Source organism: Leucoraja erinacea, chromosome 1 (assembly GCF_028641065.1).
Source record: "Leucoraja erinacea ecotype New England chromosome 1, Leri_hhj_1, whole genome shotgun sequence".
Classification (NCBI taxonomy): domain Eukaryota; kingdom Metazoa; phylum Chordata; class Chondrichthyes; order Rajiformes; family Rajidae; genus Leucoraja; species Leucoraja erinaceus.
The window spans coordinates 137,952,986-137,976,580 of NC_073377.1; the positions used below are offsets into that span (position 1 = coordinate 137,952,986).

The window sequence follows — 23,595 nt, forward strand, 5'->3', positions numbered from 1 at the left end:
TGCTACCGTTGCTGAACCTCCTCGTCAGAAACATCACAACAAGGCTAACCCTTTGCATCAGTCTTCTCCGTTCAAATGAGTGAAATGGGGGGTTTATCCTCGCACTGAGACTGTAGCACCACTTGTGAAGTGCATGTCTTTTGCCTACATTATAGTCAATGTTTTTAATCTGTCTTTTCTTTGTAGTTAGATCGATTCAAAGAGCCCCCTGCTTACGGACCCATGTGTGACTTGTTGTGGTCGGACCCACTAGAAGACTTTGGCAACGAAAAGACACAGGAGCACTTTACTCACAACACAGTCCGAGGCTGTTCTTACTTTTACAGGTAAGAGGGCTGTTTCTCAGCATTCTTTGTCTGCGGAACCCTTTGGTTTCTTGTTTGCCGCATTTTACTTCTGCCATGGGCCATAATCCAAACGTTAAGCCAGACCTACAAGAGTCTAGCAAGGGAGTACTCTCGCATGCAAAGTATGATTAAAATTAGATCAAGGCTCTAAGGGGGAGGTTGGGATTATTTGCACTTCAGATTTTAGAGATACAGAGATACAGCCAACCAGCGATCGCTCCGTACACTAGCACTATCCTACACACGAGGGACAATTTATCAAAGCCAGTCAACCTACAAACCTGTACATCTCTGGAGCACCCTGAGAAAACCCACGCGGTCACGGGGAAAACGTACAAATTCCGTACAGACTGGATCGAATCCCAGAACTCTGGCGCTGTGAGGCAGCAACTCTACAACTATGCCACTGTGCTACCCGTACTGCATGCAAAGTATGGTTTAAATTAGCTCAAGGCTGTAAGAGGGAGGTTGGGATGATGTGAGGATGGAGAGGTGGATCAATCAGACGCTTTATTAATGATTCTAAATCTGTGTTGGATGTTTTTAGACCAGGGTGTTAAGGGATTGTGGAGGCAAGGAATGTGGTGGAAGGAATGAGGATATCGATCAGCCCTGATCTCACTGAATACTAGAACAGGCTTGAGGGCTCTCATGAATTACAATAAATCTTGGATCAATTGTTCATTTTAAACCTAATATTGATAGATCTTAGGAAGGGGCCCCAACCTGAAACGTCACCACGGATGCTGCCTGACCAGCTGAGTTACTCATTGGGTATTTTTAAAGCAGAGATAGACAGGTTCGGGATTGGTAAGGGCATCAGATGTTATGGGGAGAAGGCAGAAGAATCGGATTGAGAGGGAAAGATAGATCAGCCATGGTTGAATAACGGAGTAGACTCGATGGACAGAATGGTTTAATTCTGCTCCTGTGACTTCAGCACTTTGTGTCTTTTAAGCAGGTGCATGGATAGGATAAGGTTTGTGGGTTATGGGCCACAGCTGGGACTAGTGTAGATGGGGGCACAGTTTGGGCCGAAGGGCCTGTTTACACGCTGTATGCCTATGACCCTTCTGTGAATCAAGGGTATTAGGATATAAAACAAACTTGAGTAGGTGGATTGAGGTGATGGGGCAATTGTGTGCGGTAGAACTCGTACCTGTTGCCAAACCCACTCTCAGAATGCCTGGAATGGTTGCAGCACTCTCCCAATGAGAAGGCATCTTGACCTTAGAGGAGCTCAGCGTAGATGTATACCAATGTTCCACACACCAATAATTAGATGCACTTCTAGAGAGATCATGTTGTAATTTACATTTTTTTAAATGTATATTTAAAGTTTTTCTTGCAGAGGTAATTATATTGCAAAATGGATTAGCAAATACATAGGTGGCTTTTAGCCCTCTTAGATGAAGGCTCTGAGAGGGAGGTTTAGGTGATATGAGGATGAGGATGATGAAGGTGGTAGTGCCACATACCCAGGTTCAATCCAGACCTCAGGTGCCGTTGGTGTGAAGTTTGCACGTTCTCCCTGTGACGGCGTGGGTTTTCTCCGGGTGCTCTGGTTTCATCCCACATCCCAAAGATGTGCGGGTTTGGAGGTTAATTGGCCTTTGTAGATTTCCCCCTCATGTCTACTGTGGAGCATCCTGGAAAATACAGCTCATCCCCTCCATGACACACTGGTCAACCTGAGGAGCACCTTCAGCAACAGGCTGGTTCCAGCAAGATGCAGCACAGAACGCCACAGGAGATCCTTCTTCCCTGTGGCTATCAAACTGTACAACTCCTCCCCCTTCTGTCGTGGGGTAGACTGACCCCCCTACTAAGTGGGACAACATAGAACCGGTGAGAACAGGTGATCGACGGTCGGCGTGGACTTGGTGAGCTGAAGGGCCTGTTTCCATACTGTATCTCTAAACTAAACTTAACTGCAGGTCAAAGATAGACACAAAGTGCTGGAGTAACTCAGCAGGTCAGACAGCATCTCTGGAGAAAAAGAGTTGGTGACGTTTTGGGACATAGAAACATAGAAAAATATGTGCAGGAGTCGGCCTTTCGGCCCTTCGAGCCAGCTATTCAATATGATCATGGCTGATCATCTAAAATCAGTACCCCGTTCCTGCTTTTCCCCATAATCCCTTGATTCCTTTAGCCCTAAGAGCTAAATCTAACTCTTAAGGGTCAGGACCCTTAGACAATAGGCAACAGACAATAGGTGCAGGAGTAGGCCATTGGTTTCAATGGTCCTTCGATCATCCAGCCCCACCCCTTGCCACCTTCAATCTGATCTCTTGAAAGCATCCAGAGAATGCATCATCTCACAATCTCTGTAAAAGTATTATCCCCATAAATCCCTTGATTCTGCTACCAGGTTAAGAGGTGTTGGCTTTATCAAGAGGAGTTGAACTAGGAGCTCTTGAAGTTGCATCCAGAGAATGGTCCTCTAATTTGAGGAAGGACATTCTTGCTATTGAGGGAGTACAGCGTAGGTTTACAAGTTTAATTCCCGGGATGGCAGGACTGTCATATGCTAAGAGAATGGAGTGGCTGGGCTTGTATACTCTGGAGTTTAGAAAGATGAGAGGGTATCTCATTGAAACATAAAAACTTATTAAGGGTTTATCTACGCTGCACTCCCTCAATAGCAAGGATGAATCTTCAGATTCATTCTATCCATTTTATCCAGAGATGCTACCTGACTGCTGAGTTACTCCAGCACTTTGAGCCTATTTTCGGTATGAACCAGCATCTGCAGTTCTTTGTTTCTACATTTTGACTATGGGTCATCTGGTTAATGGGACAGTGAGTGTGTAAGACACACACACACACACACACACACTCTCTCCAGGATTGTGAGACTTGAGAGGCATTAGGTTATCTAAATGACTGTTGGATGGGATTCAAACCATGTTGCTGTAAAACTGAAGCGTAAGGTATAAACTGTGTATATAACATGAATCTGGGAGATGCAAATTATTTCACAACTTTGTCAGCATCACTGTGCGAGTCTGTCAGAAGGTTGGTGGACGGAGGAAGGAATTGAACGGAATTCAAGTGTGGGTGGATCCCAGAAGCATATGAAAGCACTGCTGCCCCTCGGTTCCTCTGTATAATCACAGCCCACAAAAACCCCTGTGCAGTCCTGGATTAAAATGCACAGTGTGTTCTTCCTCCCAGATTGACTTGAAACAAGCACAGGGATAAATGTGGTAGTCGTGAACGAGAGGATGGGATCAGTAATGAAGCAGCACGTTTAGTTTTGGGTGGGCGGTTTGAAAGGGCAGAGAGTGGTTATAACAGCCTAGAGCTAGGTCAAAGTGTGGGTGGTCCTGGCCATGACTCACCTGATTCCTCCCACCCTTTCCCCCATCAGCACAGCCAGGGCCAGGGCCAGGGCCAGGGCAGGAGGACAATGGAACCGTCTCCACCTGCCCGCTGGAGTGCAGTCAGCATCAAACAGGCTGTCCCTGCCACAGGTCACCGTTTAGTTCAGCATTTTACAGCTTGAGTGGGATCTGGGCTAAATGCAGGCAGGTGGGACGAGTGTAGCTGGGACATGTTGCTCGGTGTGGGCAAGTGGGGCCAAATGGTCTGTTTTCACGCTGTATCACTCTGTGACTCTATAGTCACGTATACGGTGGCGCAGCCTGACTGTGGGTGCTGTCTGTAAGGTGTTTGTACCCTTTCCCTGTGAGTGAGTTTTAACAAGGTTCTCTGGTTTTCAACCACACTCCAAAGACGTACAGAGTTTGTAGGTGAATTGACCGATAAAATTATCCCTCTTGCATAGGATAGTGCTAGTGTACGGGGTGATCACAGGTCGGTAAGGACACGATGGGCCGAAGGACCTTTTTCCAAGCTGTATCTCTAAAGCATATAGTAAAGTGTACCGAGGTACAGTGAAAGCTTTTTTGGTGCGTGCTGTTCAGTCAGCAGAAAGACTATACATGATTACAATGTACACAGTGTACAGATACAGGATAAACGTTTAGTGCAAGATAAAGTCCAGTGAAGTCTGATTAAAGATAGATCAAGGTCTCCAATGAGGTAGATGGTAGTTCAGGACCGCTCTCTAGTTGGTGATAGGATGATTCAGTTGCCTGTTGACAGCTGGGAAGAAACTGTCCCTGAATCGGGAGGTGTGCGTTTTCACACTCCTGTACCTTGTGCCTGATGGGAGAGGGGAGAAGAGGGAGTGACCGGGGTGAGACTGGTCCTTGATTATGCTGCTGGCCTTGCCCAGGCAGCGTGAAGTGTAGATGGAGTCGATGGAAGGGAGGTTGGTTGGTGTGATCCAAGACGGCTCCTGTCTGTGGCGACTCATCCAATATAGTAGTTCTCAGCTTACCTGTATGAAAGGAACAGCAGAAACCAGCGCTGCAACTGTCAAGCTGCTGATGCATTTCAACGAATTAGCGCTATTGCGATCTCCCGGCAGCAACGGAGCTGCTGACTAAGGGAATTCCCTATCACAGGGGAATCCCCGACCTGGTGGAGGATCGCAGGAACAGTAAGTACTGTACCTGGAAACACCGGGGAGGCCTACATGGTGTCTAGAAACATGGCCGGTGGGCCGGGCGGATGTTCGGCAACTGTGGCAGGGCTTGAATGCCATCACCTCCTACAAGGCGAAATCAGGAGGCAGCTCAAACGACAGCAAAGCATTACTCCCTGACGAGCTCAACGCGTTCTACACACGGTTCGGTAGGGAGAACACTGGCGTGCCTTCCCGAGCCCCCATACGCCCTGGCGGTGTTATAGTCACAGTCACAGAGGCCGACATCATAAGATCCTTCAGGGCGGTGAACCCTCGGAAAGCGCCTGGACCTGATGGTATACCCGGTCGAGTTCTAAAAACCTGTGTACACCAACTGCCTGGAGTGGACATTTTCAACCTCTCTGTACTGAAGTCTGAGGTTCCCTCCTGCTTTAAGAGGCCATCAATAATACCAGTGCCCAAGAGTAAGGTGACGTGCCTCAATGACTATCGACCAGTGACACTAACGTCCGTGGTGATGAAGTGCTTTGAGAGGTTGGTTATGGTGGATATCAACTCCTACCTCAACAAGAACCTCGACCCACTACAGTTTGCCTACCGTCACAACAGGTCAACGGAGGATGCAATCTCACTGACTCCACACTGGACCACTTGGACAAGAAAAACACTTACGTCAGGCTGTTGTTAATAAACTACAGCTCGTCATTCAATACCATCATCCCCTCCAAGCTGGTTACCAGCTGGGGCTGCTCCTTGCCTTCTGGCTGCATTTCTCACCCACCATCCTCATCTATGGACACCCTGTGCATAGGGGAGAGGATAGGGCTGAAGATGTCCTGGTTTGGTTGCTCCTGGGCCTGGCCAAGCTGGCCATCCGCGAGTCAAGGCGCCAGGCGGAAGCGGGCTCTAACCGAGCCGGCTGCCTGCCCCTTTTCCGGGGTTACATCTGTGCCCGGGTGGTGTTAGAGAGGGACTACGCGCTGTCCACGGGCACCCTGGGGGGTTTCTGGGACCGCTGGACACCGCGGGGGGTGGAATACATCCTTGACAAGGAGTGTAACATAGTTGTATAATAGTTTATTTAGTATATTTGTTGTCTTGTATTGTGGTGGTTGGTTACGTTTTGTTTTATTGTATTGTAAATATTATTTTAATATTTGAATAAATATTTTTGATTAATAAAGAATAAATAAATAAATAAATAAATAAGAAGCTGGTTACCAAGCTCACGAAACTGGGTCTCTGCGCATCCCTCTGTAATTGGATCCTCGACTTCCTCATCCACAGACCAAAAATTAACAAAAATACTTAATCCTCAGTAACAATCAGTATGGGAGCACCTCAAGGCTGCGTGCTCAGCCCCCTGCAATACTCACTCTATACCTATGACTGTGTAGCCGGACACAGTGCGAACTCCATCATCAAGTTCACTGATGACACCACCGTTGTGGGACGAATTACAGATGGTGATGAGTCAGAGTATAGAAGTGAGATCGACCAATTGACCAAATGGTGCCAGCACAACAACCTGGCTCTCAATATTAGTAAAACCAAGGAACTGATTGTGGACTTTGGAAGAGGAAGGATGAGGACCCAGAATCCTGTTTATATCAACGTGGAGAGAGTCAAAAGCTTCAAATTCCTGGGCGTGCATATTTCCGAAGATCTTTCCTGGACCCAGCACACCGATGCAATTATAAATTAAGCACATCAACGCCTCTACTTCCTGAGTAGATTACGGAGATTCGGTATGTCAAAGAGGATTCTCATGAACTTCTACAGGTGCACAATAAAGAGCATATTGACTGGTTGCATCATGGCCTGGTTCAGCAACTTGAACGTCCAGGAGCGGAAACGACTGCAAAATGTTGTGACTACTGCCCAGTCCATCACCGGCTCTGACCTCCCCACCATCGAAGGGATCTATCGTAGTCGCTGCCTCAAAAAGGCAGCCAGCATCATCAGAAACCCACACCATCCTGGCCACACTCTCATTTCACCCCTGCCATCGGGAAGAAGGTACAGGAGCCTGAAAACTGTAATGTCCAGGTTCAGGAACAGCTTCTTCCCTACAGCCATCAGGCTATTAAACACAACAACCTCAAATAAGCTCTGAACTATAATAGACTATTATTAGTATTATTATTATTGTTAATATTATTATTATCATTGCACTACTATTGTTTGTTTTGTGTGTGTACGTTTGTGTGAGTGTGCGTGTGTGTTTATATGTGTGTGTGTGTGTATATATATCCATATAGGTATGCGTACTTGTGAGTGTATATATACACACTGAACTTTATTTTCTCACTCATATTGTTTACAGGCTACTATGTTTACATATTGTGTTGTGCTGCAGCAAGTAAGAACGTCATTGTTCTATCTGGGACATATGACAATAAAACTCCCTTGACTCTCTCTTGATTAGAATTATGGAGGGAAAGGACAGGTGATGTTTCAAATTGAGACTCTTCTTCACACTAATGGAGTGGGGAGAGAAAGTTCCTACTCCCCCATATTCCCAAGTCCCTCATTTTCCTTTTATATCCCCTTATGTCTCCTCTCCTTCCACCTATATCCCTCCCTCTGGCTATATTTCACTCCTACTTATCTGACACTTCTTTGTCTCCTTTTTACCTCACCTGTATTTGTTTTACCACAGCATTTGTCACCTACCCAGCCCCCACCCCTCACCTGTATCTGCCTATCACTTGCCAGGCCTTGCTCCATAACCCGCCTGTTTTCCACCTTTCTCCACACCTTCATCAGTCTGTAGAAGGGTCCCGACCGAAACATCGCCTCTTCATTCCCTCCACAAATGCTGCCTGACCCGCTGAGTTACTCCAGCACTCTGTGTCCATGTTCTCCAGAGATGCTGCCTGACCCGCTGAGTTACTCCAGCACTCTGTGTCCATGTTCTCCAGGGATGCTGCCTGATCCGCTGAGTTAATCCAGCACTCTGTGTCCATGTTTTCCAGAGATACTGCCTGGCCCACTGAGTTACTCCAGCACTCTGTGTCCATGTTCTCCTGGTTGGGTTTGCTGAAGATTCCTGTGTCCATTAATGAGGGCACATTGCGTTTCCCCTCTTCAGCACAATCTGTTCTTGCGTCAGCATCGGTATGGAGAACCAGATTATTCTTCATAAATAGTTTTATGAACTCCGTAAGCATAAACAAAAGCACAAAGATGTATTGTGAAACTTAACACTTCCTGCTTCATTTGGGAATAATAAATGTTTCAGTAGTTTTGTAAATAAAATGTGCTTTTTCCTCTTCGATAATGTGATTGTGGTGACTACTGAATAATGAATTCTGTCCCATTATGGATGCTAAACTGTAGGCTACATTGAAGTAACAGCATTCACATTCATCAAGAACACGACCTGTGAGAGTGCCAGCGAGCAGCATTTGCTATTTGATCGGTAGCTGTATTGACTGGCCTGATAAATGGTGTGGGTGTGGAAGCAGTAATTGGTGAGGAAATGGCTGCAGGTGGAATTGCGTTTCCTCTGAAGCTGCAGACTGCACTGATTTGTAAACCAGCCGCTTTATTCAGCTTTTTTTTTAAATGAACTGATTTTTCTTTCTCATCTTCCTTGTCTTCTGTCTGTTGGGTGAGGCATTAGGCTGAGGCGCAGAGCAAGACAGAAGTTCATCAGTCATAGGAGCAGAGGTAGGCCATTTGGCCCATCGAGTCTTTGGTGAATCTCTGGAAAGATAGATTCTTGATTACTGCGGGTGTCAGGGGCTATGGGGAGAAAACAGGAGAATGGGGTTCGTAGGGAGAGATAGATCAGCCACAATTGAATGGCGGAGTAGACTTGATGGGCCAAATGGCCTAATTCTACTCCTATTCCTTATGACCTTATGAGTCTACTCTGCTATTCAATCATGGCTGATCTATCATTCCATTCTCCTGCTTTCTCCCCATAATCTCTGATACCCATACTCATCAAGAACCTTAATTGAGCCGTTGAGCGTGTGCTGAAGTTCCCATGGCGTTACCCCAACAAGCAGAGAGCTCTCCCGTCTGTCCAATTCCGTACTTATCCCGCCGTCATCAAGGCAGAAGACAGATGTTATCCACATCACATTGCCTGTGGGAACTTGCTGTACACAGTCATCGCTGAGTTTCCTGCATCGGATATCTATATATTTGCTTAACCACGGCTGAGATTAGAACAGATGCAGAACAAATGCAAGATCTTCTCCCAAGTGGCTGTAGTACATAGATTAATAGTCATACAGCATGGAAACAGGCCTTTCAGCCCAACTTGCCCACGCCAACACGTTCCATCCATACTTGTCCCACCTGCCGCGTTTGGCCCATATCCCTCTAAACATATCCTATCCAATTGCTCATTAAACGTTGCAATAGTCCCTGCCTCAACTACCTCCTCCAGCAGCTTGTTCCATACACCCACCGAGATTACCCCTCACATTCCTATACATTTTTTCCCCCTTCACCTTAAACCTATGCCCTCTGGTACTCAATTCCCCGACTCTGGGTAAGAGACCCTGTGCGTCTACCCGAACTATTCTCCTCATGATTTTATACCCCTCTACAAGATCACCCCTCATCCTCCTGCGCTCCAGGGAACAGAATCCCAGCCTGCTCAATCTGTCCCTATAGCTCACCTTTCACCTCGCCCCAGACTTGATTTAATTCAACATTTTCCTTTGCTCAGTTTCTCTCTTTAGATGCCTTCCAAAAGCTGACCTGTAACAACTTTTCATTTGACTCCTCCCATTCCTCCAAATCCAACGCGTATGGGCCCCAGCTATGCATGCCTCTTTAAAGGGCATGTCGAACAATCCTTGTTCGAGGCGTACCGTGGCCCTATCCCTGAACTCAAGTCAATTCAAGTCAAGTCAAGTTTATTCGTCACATACACATACGAGATGTCCAGTGAAATGAAAAGTGGCAATGCTCACGGACTTTGTGCAAAAAGACAACCAAACAAACTATACACACAATCATAACACACATATATTCTTTTACATATTAAATATTGGAAGGAAAAACGTTCAGTAAAGTTAGTCCCTGGTGAGATAGGAGTTTACAGTCCGAATGGCCTCTGGGAAGAAACTCCTTCTCAACCTCTCCGTTCTCACAGCATGGCAACTGAGGCATTTGCCTGACCATAGCAGCTGGAACAGTCCGTTGCATGGGTGGAAGGGGTCTCCCATGATTTTATTGGCTCTGGAGTTGCACCTCCTGATGTATAGTTCCTGCAGGGGGGCGAATGAAGTTCCCATAGTGCGTTCGGCCGAACGCACTACTCTCCGCAGAGCCTTCTTGCCCCCCCCACTCGTAACAACTCTATCTCTGCTACATTCACGACTGCATTGGTGCTACCTCCTGCACCCATGCAGAACTCACTGAATTCATCCCTTTCACCACTAACTTCCATCTGACACTCAAATACACCTGGACCATTTCCGATACCTCCCTACCTTTCATAGATCTCACTATCTCCATCGCAGGCGACATACGTCTGACCGACATCTACTATAAACCCATTGACTCCCATGGCTATCTGGTCTACACTTCTTCCCACCCTGCTTCCTGTAAGGACTCCATCCCCTACTCCCAATTCCTCCGTCTACGCCGCATCTGCACCCAGGATGAGGTGTTCCACACCAGGGCGTTCGGGGGTTCCCCTCTTTCACTATAGATGAGACTCGTAACAAGGACAGTCCCCCTTGTCATCACCTTCCACCCTACCAGCCATCACATACAACAGATTATCCTCTGACATTTTTGCCACCTCCAACGGGATCCCACCACTGGCCACATCTTCCCATCTCCTCCCTTGTCTGCTTTCTGCAGGGACCGCTCCCTCCGTAACTCCCTGGTCAATTCGTCCCTTCCCACCCAAACCACCCCCTCTCCTGGCACTTTAAGGATAAAGGGGAAATCTTTTAGGACTGAGATGAGAAAAACATTTTTCACACAGAGAGTGGTGAATCTCTGGAATTCTCTGCCACAGAATGTAGTTGAGGCCAGTTCATTGGCTATATTTAAGAGGGAGTTAATGTAGCCCTTGTGGCTAAAGGGATCAAGGGGTATGGAGAGAAGGCAGGTACAGGATACTGAGTTGACTGATCAGCCATGATCATATTGAATGGCGGTGCAGGCTCAAAGGGCCGAATGGCCTACTCCTGCACCGATTTTCTATGTTTACAGGTTTCTATGTTTCCCTTGCAACCACAGGAAATGCTATACTTGTCGTTTTACCTCCCCCCTTGACTTCATTCAAGGATCCAAGCAGTCTCTCCAGGTGAGGCAGAGGTTCACCTGCACCTCCTCTCAGTTCGCAATAACCAACCTGATCTCCCGGTGGCTCAGCACTTCAACTCCCCGTCCCATTCCGAATCCGACCTTTCTGTCCTGGGCCTCCTCCATGGCCAGAGTGAGGCCCAGCGCAAACTGGAGGAGCAGCACCTCATATTTCACCTGGGTAGTTTATACTCCAGCGGTATGAACATTGACTTCTCCAATTTCAGATAGTCCTTGTTTTCTCCCTCCTTCCCCTCCCCAGCTCTCCCATAAGCCTACTGTCTCTGCCTCTTCCTTTCTTTTTCCCGCCCCAATATTAGTCTCGACCCAAAACATCGCCTATTCCTTCTCTCCATAGATGCTGCCTCACCCGCTGTGTTTCCCCAGCATTTTTGTCTACCTTTAGAATATTGTGTTCAGTTTTGATCCATATGTTATAGGAAATGAGTTGTTAAGCTGGAAATGGTGCAGAAAAGGTTTACGAGGATGTTGCCAGTACTCAAGAGCCTGAGCTAATGGGAAAGGTTCAGCAGGCTAGTCTTTTGCCGAGAGCAGGGGGGTTGAGAACCAAAGGACGTAAGTTTAAGGTAAGAGGGGAAAGATTTAAAAGGAAGTGGAGTAATATTTTTACACAAAGGGTGGTGGGTGTATGGAACGAGCTGCCAGAGGAGATAGTTGCAGAGACTATCACACCGTTTAAGAGAGATTTAGACAGGGACATGGTTAGGAAAGATTTAAAGCGATATGGGCCAAGGCCAGGCAGGTGGGACTAGTGTAGATGGGGCATGTTAGTTGGGGTGGGCAAGTTGGGCCAAAGCAGGGGCGGAAAACCCGGGGGGGGGGGCAGAAGGGACATGTCCCCCCCATGTTTTGAGAGGTGGGGAACATCCCCCCCCAAGTTTTTGTGATCACGATTTTAAAATCTCCGTTTTTAGCGCTGGATTGAGCCTCCAAAGCCTCGCGCGTGTGTGTGAGTGTGCGCATGCGCGCGTGGCCTCCAAAAAATTGTGTCCCCCGTCCCCTCCATGTTTTAATAGCGAGTTCCGCTCTTGGGCCAAAGGGCCTGTTTCCACGCTGTGTGACTCAACAAAAAAAGCTTGGGAATTTAAGAGGGTCCTTAGGAGCAAACTTTTCACTCTGAAGGTATTCCGTATCTGGAATGAGTCGTCAGAGGAAGCTATAGAAGTGGACTCAATTATGACAAAAAAAAATCTTTGGACAGATCCATGGAAAGGAAGGGTTTAAAGGGACATGGGACTAAATCAGAATGCCAAGGTGGTTGTCATGTACCATGTGGGCCAAAGGGCCTGTTTGCATGCTATGGCTCAATCACTTTAGACGCCATCAGAAAGATTGTGTGCACAACCTCAGCTTTTGGAAGGGAGACAAAAATGCTGGAGAAGCTCAGCGGGTGAGGCAGCATCTATGGAGTAAAGGAAATAGACGACGTTTCGGGTCGAGACCCTTCTTCAGACTGATGTGGGGGTTGGGTGGGGCGGGAAGAAGAAAGGAAGAGGTGGAAACATGCGCTGTGGGAGAGCTGGGAAGGGGAGGGAAAAGAAGGAGAAAGCAGGGACTACCTGAAATTGGAGGTAAATGTTCATACCGCTGGGGTGTAAACTACCAAAGCAAAATATGAGGTGCTGCTCCTCCAATTTACGGTGGGCCTCACTCTGGCCATGGAGGAGGCCCAGGATAGAAAGGTCGGATACGGAATGGGTGGGGGAGTTGAAGTGCTGAGCCATCGGGAGATCATGTGGTTATTTCGAACCGAATGGAGGTGTTGGGCGAGGCGATCGCCAGGCCTACACTTGGTCTCACTGATGTAGAGCAGCTGCACCTAGAGCAGCGGATGCAATAGATGAGGTTGGAGGAGGTGCAGGTGAACCTCTGCCTCACCTGGAAAGACTGCTTGGGTCCTTGGATGGAGTCGGGGGGTGGGAGGGGGGAGGTAATTTAAATATTCTAAATGTGGCCTCACCATTGTCGTATACAACTGCAACATGAGCTCCCAACTCTGCACTCAATACTCTGACTGACGAAGGCCAATGTGCCAAAAGCCTTTTTGAGCACCCTATTTACCTGTGATGCCACTTTCAAGACCCTATGTACCTGGACTATTAGATCCCTCTGCTCTGCAACACCCCACAGACCCCTACCGTTCACTGTGTAGGGTCTTGCCCTTGTTAGACTGCCCAAAATGCAACAAACTCCATTAACCGTTCCCCAACCCACCAGCCCAGCGATTCCCGCACACTAACGTACACACACCAGGGAAAAATTTACAATTATACCAAGCCAAATATCTCACAAACCTGCACGTCTTTGGAGTGTGGGATGAAACTGGAGCAACCGGAGAAAACCCACGCGGTGACAGGGAGAACTTGCCTAGTGCAATTATGGTGGATAGTAAGACCTTAAAAAAAATGAGCAAAACATAAATGCTGTAGTAACTCAGGCAGCAACTCTGGAGAAAGGAGTCGAATGATGCTGCCTGACCCCTGAGTTATAGGAGAAGAATTAGGCCATTCGGCCCATCGTGTCTACTGCATTAAATCATGGCCAATCGATCTTTCCTTCTTAACCCCATTCTCCTGCTTTCTCTCCATAACCTGTAACACTCTTACTAATCAAGAATCTGTCAATCCCACTTTAAAAATACCCGATGACTTGGCCTCCACAGCCTCCTGTGGCAATGAATTGCACAGATTCACCACCCTCTGGCTAAAGAAATCCCTCCTCATCTCCTTTCATAAGTTCTAGGAGCAGAAGCAGGCCATTCGGCCCATCAAGGCCACTCCGCCATTCAATCACGGCTGATCTATCTTTTCCTCTCAGCCACATTCTACTGCCTTCTCTCCATAACCCATGACACCCATACTAATTAAGAATTTGCAAATCTCCAACTTAAAAATATCCATTGACTTGGCCTCCTCAGCCTTCTGTGGCAATGAATTCCACAGATTCACCACCCTCTATAATGATACCTCCTTTTATTCTGAGGCTGTGCCCTTTGGTCCTAGATTCTCCCATAAATGTCAGCAAATGAGGCTTGCCCAATATAGTAAACATAAAGCAGCCTGGACAAGGTGGGTTGAAGGCCCGGTTCCTGTGCTGTGCAGCTCTACGACTTAATGCTGCGTTTATTGTCACATGTGCATAGTGCTAACACGCAGTGCAATAATGTTCGTACCTACAGTCCAGTAGAGTATTGCTGTACCCAAGCACATCCCCGATTAGCAAGTGTACAGAAATAGTCCACGGATCCCGCAAGCAAGAGACACCATGTTTTGGCACCATTTTCCAAGTCCAGTCCGGGCTCTAGTTGTTATGAGCGGTGCCCGTTCCAGGCGAGCCCCAGGCTGCTGCAGGGCCTCCAGCCGTCGCCTTCCTTGGACGTGTGGATCGTCCAGTGAACCCACGTCCCTCTCCTCACCCGTCCACCATTGTTCCCCGGGGTTCCTTCCACAGCCGACCTGGAGGGTGCGTTAGGCCAGACCCCGGTTCCCTCTCCTCTCCCACCGGCCTCGTTCCTCGCCCGTCAGGTCTGTCATCATCGGCTTCATCCTCCCGGTCTCTGGTCTTCAGGGGACGAGCAGGGGCCGGCTCGGTGACTCCCCCTACAGGCCGGGGCTCCCGGGTGCTACGAGCAGGGGCCGGCTCGGTGACTCCCCCTACAGGCCGGGCCCCCAGGTGCTACGAGTAGGGGCCAGCTCGGTGGCTCCCCCTACAGGCCGGGGCCCCCGGGTGCTACGAGCAGGGGCCGGCTCAGCGGCTCCCCCTACAGGCCGGGCCCCCGGGTGCTACGAGTAGGGGCCAGCTCGGCGGCTCGCCCTACAGCTCCCCCTGAAGACGCAAGCTGCCAGGAGAAAGGGCCTGATTCGATCTGCACCTGACACGATTGTTCATTCCCGCAAGCCTTATATTGTTAGGAACCTGGCAACGGGAAATCGAGTGTTCAGACTTGAACTCTTCATGGGTGAGCAAAGGTTCACATTGAACACAACACTGGAGCTGCTATTCACGTCTGTGACTAACTTAGCGTGGCCTTTCACACGCACAAATCAGAATAGAAAAGATAATTACACTCCCAATCTATCCACCCACCTGCTGTGCACTGAAGGGTTCTTGGGTTGTTCTTAATAACGGCTGTTCAATAATTGAAGTGGTTTTGCATGTAGATTGGGAAATGTCTGCTGTATTGAGTGTGTAAGAAAGAACTGCAGATGCTGGTTTAAATGGAAGGTAGACAAAAAAAATCAGCAGGTGAGGCAGTATCTCTGGATCAGTCTGAAGAAGGGTTTCGGCCGGAAACGTTGCCTATTTCCTTCGCTCCATAGATGCTGCCTCACCCGCTGAATTTCTCCAGCACTTTTGTCTATCTCTGGATACACACACACCACCAGCTACCATTAATTCCATTGAAGCAACTATCGTGTGGGTTCCAGTTTAGACTTTAGAGGTATAGCATTGAAACAGGCCCTTCAGCCCGCCGACCTGCGATCACCCTATATACTAGCATTATCCTACACACTAGAGACAATTACAGAATCCAAACCTGCACGTCTATGGTGTATGGGAGCAAATCAGTGGTTCAATGGTGCTTTTATTGTAACATATGCCAAATGCACAGTGAAATTATTTTCTTACAAACAGTCTAATAGAGTATTGCCACACCTAAGCACATCCCCGATTAGTAAAGGGCCTGTCCCACCTAGGCGATTTTTTCGGCGATTGCCAGTGACTGTCAAGTCATAGCAGGTCGTCCAAAAATCGGCGACTGGACTGGACCCCCCCCCCCCCCCCCTACGACAATGTCCACGACAAGCTACAACAACCTACCATCTAGTCGACGTCAAGTTACGGCAAGCTACCGACAACCGGCGACCCATTAGGACGTCCACCTACGACCACACAGACGACAACCTACGACAACAGAAGTCAACCTACGTCCACCCCGTGACAAGCAACGACCCTGTCGACGACAACTGAAGACAATTCAGTCGCCGGTTGACTTAGGATGGAACGAGCAATGGAATTCACCGAAGTCAACACCCGGCGACAACCAACGTCACCTGGCGACAACCTACGACAGCACCTATGACAGGAGAAGACAAGCTACGTCAAGCCCACAGTCGCCAAAACTTTTTGAACATTTCAAAATCCAGCGGCGACCAGAAAAACGTTACGATTCTTTAGGCGACTTGAGGAGACTCCTCACGACCATACAGGCGTCACCACGCGACAATGTCTACAGCCTAGTCGCTTGTAGTCGCCAAAAAAGTCGCCTAAGTGGGACAGGGACTCAGTGTACAGAAATAACGCATGTGTAATCTCAGAGGATACAATTGACGTTGGAGTAACCATGCCTGCTCGCAGTGTCATTCAGTGGGATCACCGCCACGCCATAATGCTGCCTCATAGAAACGGGCAACATAATCAATGCCGGAACAATGGTCAATGGTGCAGGGCCTCCAGCCGCCGCCTTCCTTGGATGTGTGGATCGTCCAGTGAACCCACGTCCCTCTCCTCACCGTCCACCTTTGTTCCCCGGGGTTCCTCCCACAGCCAACCTGGAGGGTGCGTTAGGCCAGACCCCGGTTCCCTCTCCTCACCCACCGGCCTTGTTCCTCGCCAATCACGTCTGTCATCACCGGCTCCATCCTCCCGGTCTCTGGTCTTCAGGGGACGAGCAGGGGCCGGCTCAGCGACTCCCCCTACAGGCCGGGGCCCCCGTGTGCTATGAGCAGGGGTCGGCTTGGCGCCTACCCCCCTCCTGAACCCCCTTCCGCCGGATGCTTGCGCCCCAATCCTGATCCAAAACGCCACCAATCCATGTTCGCCAGAGATGCTGTCTGACCCGCTGAGTTACTCCAGCACTCTGTGTCCATGTTCTCCACAGATGCTGCCTGAGCCGCTGAGTTACTCCAGCACTTTGTGTCTTTTTGTTCAATATAATTAAAGACGTCATTCCTTCTTCTCCCCGCTCCCGTCCGGCAGAAGGTACAGAAGCTTGAAAGCGCGCACCACCAGACTCAGGAACAGCTTCTTCCCCTCTGTTATCAGGCTTCTGAACGGCCCTTCCATAAGCTAGGGTGCTGTCCGATTCACCTCTACCCCATTGCGGACATTGGACTTTGTATCTGGAACTGATGCGCTACAATGCTGAGAACTATATTCTGCACTCTGCATCATCCCCTTTGCTCTCTACCTATTGTACTGGAGTTTGATGTGATTGATTTTATGTATGGCTTATCTGATCTGATTAGATAGCATGCAAAACAAAGCTTTTTTTCACTGTACCTTGGTACCCGGGACAATAATAAAAACCTAAAGCTAAAAAACTTAACCTTCCCTCCAAGAGTTGGTGTCACTGCTCCGTGGCATTTCTCTGTCAGTCCTTTCATTGAAAGCACCATCATAGTGATGCTGTGCTGCTGAATCTGACTGTTGCCTGGAGATTCTTCTTCTTCTTCAAGTCCGTTGCAATCTCAGATGTCGTTCTGCCAGTATCTGGCGCAGGTCACAGATGGTCGGGTCGGTTCAGCCAGGTCCTGGGGGCTGCACTGGGGGGGCGTCGTCACACTCCAGTAGGTGGGACATTGTCTGTACTGCTCCACAGCTGCATGTGTCTTCTGACTGGTAGTTCCGTGCTTTCATAAGTGCTTTGCACCTCCCCTGCTCCACTCGTAATCTGTTGAGGGTCTTCCAGGTTGGCCATGGGAGGTCGTGCCCGCTGGCGAGGCCTTCAGTCGGAGTGATTCCTCTCTCCATCCAGTCGTGGGCTCGTGTGTTGAGCTGGTTCCATTCATCTTTCTGGAGATGAATTTTCTCATCAGCCTGGAGATTAAGACTGGTGCACCACCAGGTGAAGATTTTGATTGCATGGTCTGAGAGGTGGAATAGAAACCTGAATGGTTCTGCAAGAGGTGGCTTTAGAGGTTGTGGAGGCATTAGTGATGATCTTTCAAGCATCACTCGAGTCAGGGGTGGTCCCAGACGATTGGAAAATTGCACATGTAACTCCGTTGTTCAAGAAGGGAGCAAAGCAGAAGAGAAGAACCTATAGGCCGGTTAGTCTGACTTCAGTTGTTAGTAAGATGCACACGATAAAATAGGCCGAAATGGGCCAAATTCAGCATGGTTTTCTAAAGGGGAGATATTGCCTGACGAACCTGTTGGAATTCTTTGAAGTAACAGCAGGATGGACAAAAGAGAGTCAGTGGATGTGGTTTATCTGGATTATCAGAAGGTCTTTGATGAGGTCTTTCTTGGGCAGTCACGGTGGTGCAGCGGTAGAGTTGCTGCCTTACAGCGAATGCAGCGCCGGAGACCCGGGTTCGATCCCGTCTATGGGTGCTGTTTGTACGGAGTTGTACGTTCTCCTCGTGACCTACGTGGGTTTTCTCCGAGATCTTCGGTTTCCTCCCACACTCCAAAGATGTACAGGTTTGTAGGTCAATTGGCTTGGTAAATGTAAAAATTGTTCCTAGTGGGTGTAGGGTAGTGTTAATGTGCAGGGAACGCTGGTCAGCGCGGACCAGGTGGGCCGAAGGGCCTGTTTCCACGCTGTATCTCTAAACTAAACTAAAGGTGGGTTACACCCAACCTGGTAGCTTACAAGCCAGCGGCATGAATGTTGAATTCTCAAATTTTAAGTATCTTCTACTCACACTCCCCTCCCCTCTTCCTCCCCTCCACCCTAGTTGTTGAACCAGGTCTATGGTTCTCCTCATTGTATCCCGCATGAGAACACATCTTCCTTAGCCAGCAATGGGCCTACCAGGAGACCACTCTGCCTGACATCATCTGTTGTGGCCCTGATTGGTCCTGGTCTTTTCACTCCTCCAGCTCCTCACCTCCCCTCTACCTACTTTCAGTCAGAACAAGGGTCCCAACCCGAAACGTCATCCATCCTTTTTCTCCAGAGATGCTGCCTGAGCTGCTGAGTTACTTCAGCACTCTGTGTCCATGTTCTCCACAGATGCTGCCTGACCCACTGAGTTACTCCAGCACTTTGCATCTGTCTTTGGTATAAACCAGCATCTGCATCTCCTCATTTCTACTCCTCCCACACATTGTCCATCTTCCCGTATCACCTTCCCTTCCTTTCCCTCAACCACCCCCCACCCCACCCCCTATGTTTGTCCAGCTGCCTTGTAAATGCTTTACTACAGCCAGCCCTAGCGGGAGACCCACCATCGCCCCAGCCTATGGAGGTAGGAGTGTCCCCTGGGATCGATGCCTGATTATCCTGTGTTGATAGCAACCACCGTGTTGTTAGTCACTATCTTGTCTTCTTGGTGACCAACTTGTTTAATGATTCCTTTTTTGGACTCCGTACACATTTAAATAGCTGCGTACTTTGCAGTCAAGCGGAGAAGATGAGGTTGCAAGCTTGTAAAATGTGTGTGGCATGTTCAAATCTGATTACAGTTATTGAACACTGGCTTTGTTAAGTGAGAGAGTCGAGAGTGTTTTATTGTCATATGTCTCAAAACAGAACAATGAAATTCTTACTTGCAGCAGCACAACAGAATATGTAAACATAGTACTCCGAATAAACCATAATAAACAATAGGCAATAGGTGCAGGAGTAGGCCATTCGGCCCTTCGAGCCAGCACCACCATCCAATGTGATCATGGCTGATCATCCAAAATCAGTACCCCGTTCCTGCCTTCTTCCCATATTTCCTGACTCCGCTATCTTTAAGGGCTCTATCTAACTCTCTCTTGAGAGCATCCAGAGAATTAGCCTCCACTGCCTTCTGGGGCGGAGAATTCCACAGACTCACAACTCTCTGGGTGAAAAAGATTTTCCTCATCTCCATTTTAAATGGCTGACCCCTTATTCTTAAACTGTGTGCCCTGGTTCTGGACTCCCCCAACATCGGGAACATGTTTCCTGCCTCTAGCGTGTCCAATCCCTTAATAATCTTGTATGTTTCAATAAAATCCCCTCTCATCCTTCTAAATTCCATAGTGTACAAGCCCAGCCGCTCCATTCTATCCACATATGACAATCCCGCTATCCCGGGAATTAACCTGGTGAACCTACGCTGCAATCCCTCAATAGCAAGAATGTCCTTCCTCAAATTTGGACCAAAACAGCACACAATACTCCAGGTGTGGTCTCACTGGGGCCCTGTACAACTGCAGAAGGACACCTTTGCTCCTATACTCAACTCCTCTTGTTTTGAAGGCCAACATGCCATTCGTTTGTCAAACAACATTATAAAAAGTTCAGAATGTATATAAAAAAAGACAAATAAATCAACAATAATATTGCAAAGTTAAAAATAATATTCCAAGTCTATGGGAGCCTATTTGGAGGCTGTAGTGTTTAATAGGCTGAAGGCTGCAGGGAAGAAACTGCTCCTGAACATGTATGTTACAGTTTTCAGGCTCCTGTACCTTCTTCCTGATGGCAGGAGTTAAATGAGTCATGGTGGTGTGGGTCTCTGATGATGTTGGCTGCCTTTTTGATGCAGTGATCCTGTAGATCCCTTCGATGGTTGTGAATTCCAGGCCGGCCGGTCAGGGCACGTTCCCGGCAAATGTGTGGCAAGAATGTGCAGGGATTTGGAGTGATTCGAACACGGACACTATTCTTAAAATCGGCAGGCAATGCACCTCTTAGGCTGTTGCTGCAGGTGGATTTGCACAGGCGTAGAGTGTTTGAAAGTCAAACTAACCCCTCTGTCTTTTGACTTTAGAGATACAGTGCGGAAACAGGCCCTTCGGAAAACTGAGTCCACGCCGACCAGCAATCACCCCATACAGTAACGCTATACTACACACGCTAGGGACAATTTTCAATTTACAGAAGCCAATTAACCCTCAAACCTGTATGTCTTTGGAGTGTGGGAGGAAACCGGTGCACCCGTAGAAAACCCACGTAGGTCACAGGGAGAACGTGCAAACTCTGTAAACACAGTAGCCGTGATCAGGATCGATCCCGGGTCCCTGGCGCTGTGAGGCAGCAGCTCGACCGCTGCGCCACTGTGCCGCCCCTGAATCTTGCTGAAAGTAATTAAATCGCTCAGTATTAAGGCTTTTTGTTCCCCCTGTATGGTTACGCAGGCTGACTCCCCCCTCGTCCAATGGAGACGGCAGCCAAAGGACACACCCTGCACAAGCTGGTATCCTGAGCACAAATCCCTATAGGGAGAGGTTGAGCAGGCTAGGACTCTATTCCTTGGAGCACAGGAGGATGAGAGGCAATCTTATAGAGGTGTGTAATTTAATGCGGGAATTGATCAGGTAAATGCAGTCTTTTACCCAGAGTAAGGGAATCAGAGGACATGGATTTGAGGTGAGGGGTTTAAAATTTAATAGGAACCTGAGGGGCAACCTTTTCACACAGGGTGGTGGTGATGGAATGAGCTGCCAGAGGAGGTAGTTGAGGCAGGTACTCTAACAACATTTAAAACACACTTGGACAGGTGCACGGATAGGAAGAATTTAGAGGTATATGGGCCAAACGCGAGCAAATCGATGCGTAGATGGGCTGGCTGGGTCAACCTGGACTAGATGGGCCAAAGGACCTGATTCCGTGTTGTGTGCAAAGTGCTGGAGGAAATGCCTTTGTAGTAAATGCCTACTATTTTCTGTGTGCTGAAGCAAAGCAAGAATTTCATTGTCCTATACAGGGACACATGACAATAAACTCACTTGAACTTGAACTTGAACTCGGCGGGTCTGGCAGCATCTGTGGCGGTAATGGACAGGTGACTTTTTTCCTCCACCCATGCTGCCTGACCTGCTGACTCCCCAGCCCTGCCTTCCACTCTGTTATCCAGCGTCTGGAGTAAACATGCCTTCAATGGGCGGCACGGTGGTGCAGCGGTACAGTAGTTGTACAGGAGACCTTTGGCAGTGTAGCTTTACGATGAATGTTTGTAATATCTCAGGAACAAACTATTTGCATAATGGCCTCAATTAGGTAAACTGCTCAAAGCGTTTCACGGGCGTAGAGCCAAACAGAAATCAACACTTAGCCACCAGAGGGGACTGGGCTTTCCTGAAGGCCGGCCATTCTACACTTCTTTTATTGGTTTGGCGCTGGAGTGTGGCTGCAAGACCGTGCGCCAGAGGTCATGGTCATGTGCAACATCTGTGAGGTGCTGAGCCGCAGACTGCACACTTGCACCGTGTGACTGGTGACAGCAGGTCTACGGTTATTATTGTCAAGTGTGTTTTATTGTCAATCGAAGTTTGACACAGAGTGCTGGAGTAACTCAGCGGGTCAGGCAGCATCTCTGGAGAACATAGACACAGAGTGCTGGAGTAACTCAGCGGGTCAGGCAGCATCTCTGGAGAACATGGACACAGAGTGCTGGAGTAACTCAGCGGGTCAGGCAGCATCTCTGGAGAACATAGACACAGAGTGCTGGAGTAACTCAGCGGGTCAGGCAGCATCTCTGGAGAACATAGACACAGAGTGCTGGAGTAACTCAGCGGGTCAAGCAGCATCTCTGGAGAAAAGGAACTGGTGACATTTCAGGTCGAGACCCTTCTTCAGACTACTGTCATATGTTCCGAGACAGAATAATGAAATCCTTGCTTGCAGCAGCACAACAGATATGTGAACACAGTTATGCTATGGTGATGGCTGGTTGACATGGACTCGGTTGGCTGAAGGGGTAGGAAGGAACTGCAGATGCTGACTTGCACCGAAGAGAGACACTAAATGCTGGAGTAACTCAGCGGGACAGGCAGCATCTCATTAGAGAAGGAATGGGTGACAACCCGAAGGGTCTTGACCAGAAAAGTCACCCATTCCTTCTCTCCAGAGATGCTGCCTGTCCTGCTGAGTTACTCCAGCATTTTGTGTCTATCTTTGGTGGGGTGAAGGGCCTATTTCTGCACTGTATCTCTACAGTGTAAACTCTGAGTACTCTGTGTTGTTACTGGGCAGTGTCCGTTTACCGGCTCCCCGGTCAATAGGCTGCAGCCTCTCATTGTTTTGTTTACAGACATTGTTGCTTCCACCGCAGGCCGGCAACGCCCAGCATGGACAACCTTCCAGTTGGTCATATGCAACGTATGGTGTGAAAATCTATCAAAAACCTGCAGTTGCTGGAAATCTGAAAAAAAGCAACAAATACTGGATTCACAGGGCGACGAAACATGACGATCGATTGAAAGATATTAGTGTTTCTTTAGATTGTGAAACTTTAGAGATACAGCGTGGAATCAGGCCCTTCGGCCCACCTAGTCCACGCCGAACAGCAGTCATCCCGTACACTAGCACTATCCTACACATTTGGAACACGGTGGCGCAACGGTAGAGTTGCTGCCTTACAGCGAATGCAGCGCCGGGTTCCATCCCGACTACGGTGTCTGTCTGTACGGAGTTTGTACATTCCCCCCGTGACCTGCCTGGGTTTTCTCTGAGATCTTTCTTCCCACACTCCAAAGACGTACAGGTTTGTAGGTTAATTGGCTTGGTAAATGTAA

General features: G+C 48.5%; 1 protein-coding gene across 1 annotated transcript in view; it reads left to right on the forward strand.

Annotated features, from left to right (window-relative positions):
• Positions 1 to 23,595, forward strand: part of LOC129702339 (protein phosphatase 3 catalytic subunit alpha) — a 326,632-nt gene that overhangs the window by 253,334 nt on the left and 49,703 nt on the right. The window contains exon 6 of the mRNA XM_055644097.1: positions 187 to 326. Within this exon, the coding sequence (XP_055500072.1) occupies positions 187 to 326 (140 nt within the window). The remainder of the gene's footprint in view (positions 1 to 186; positions 327 to 23,595) is intronic.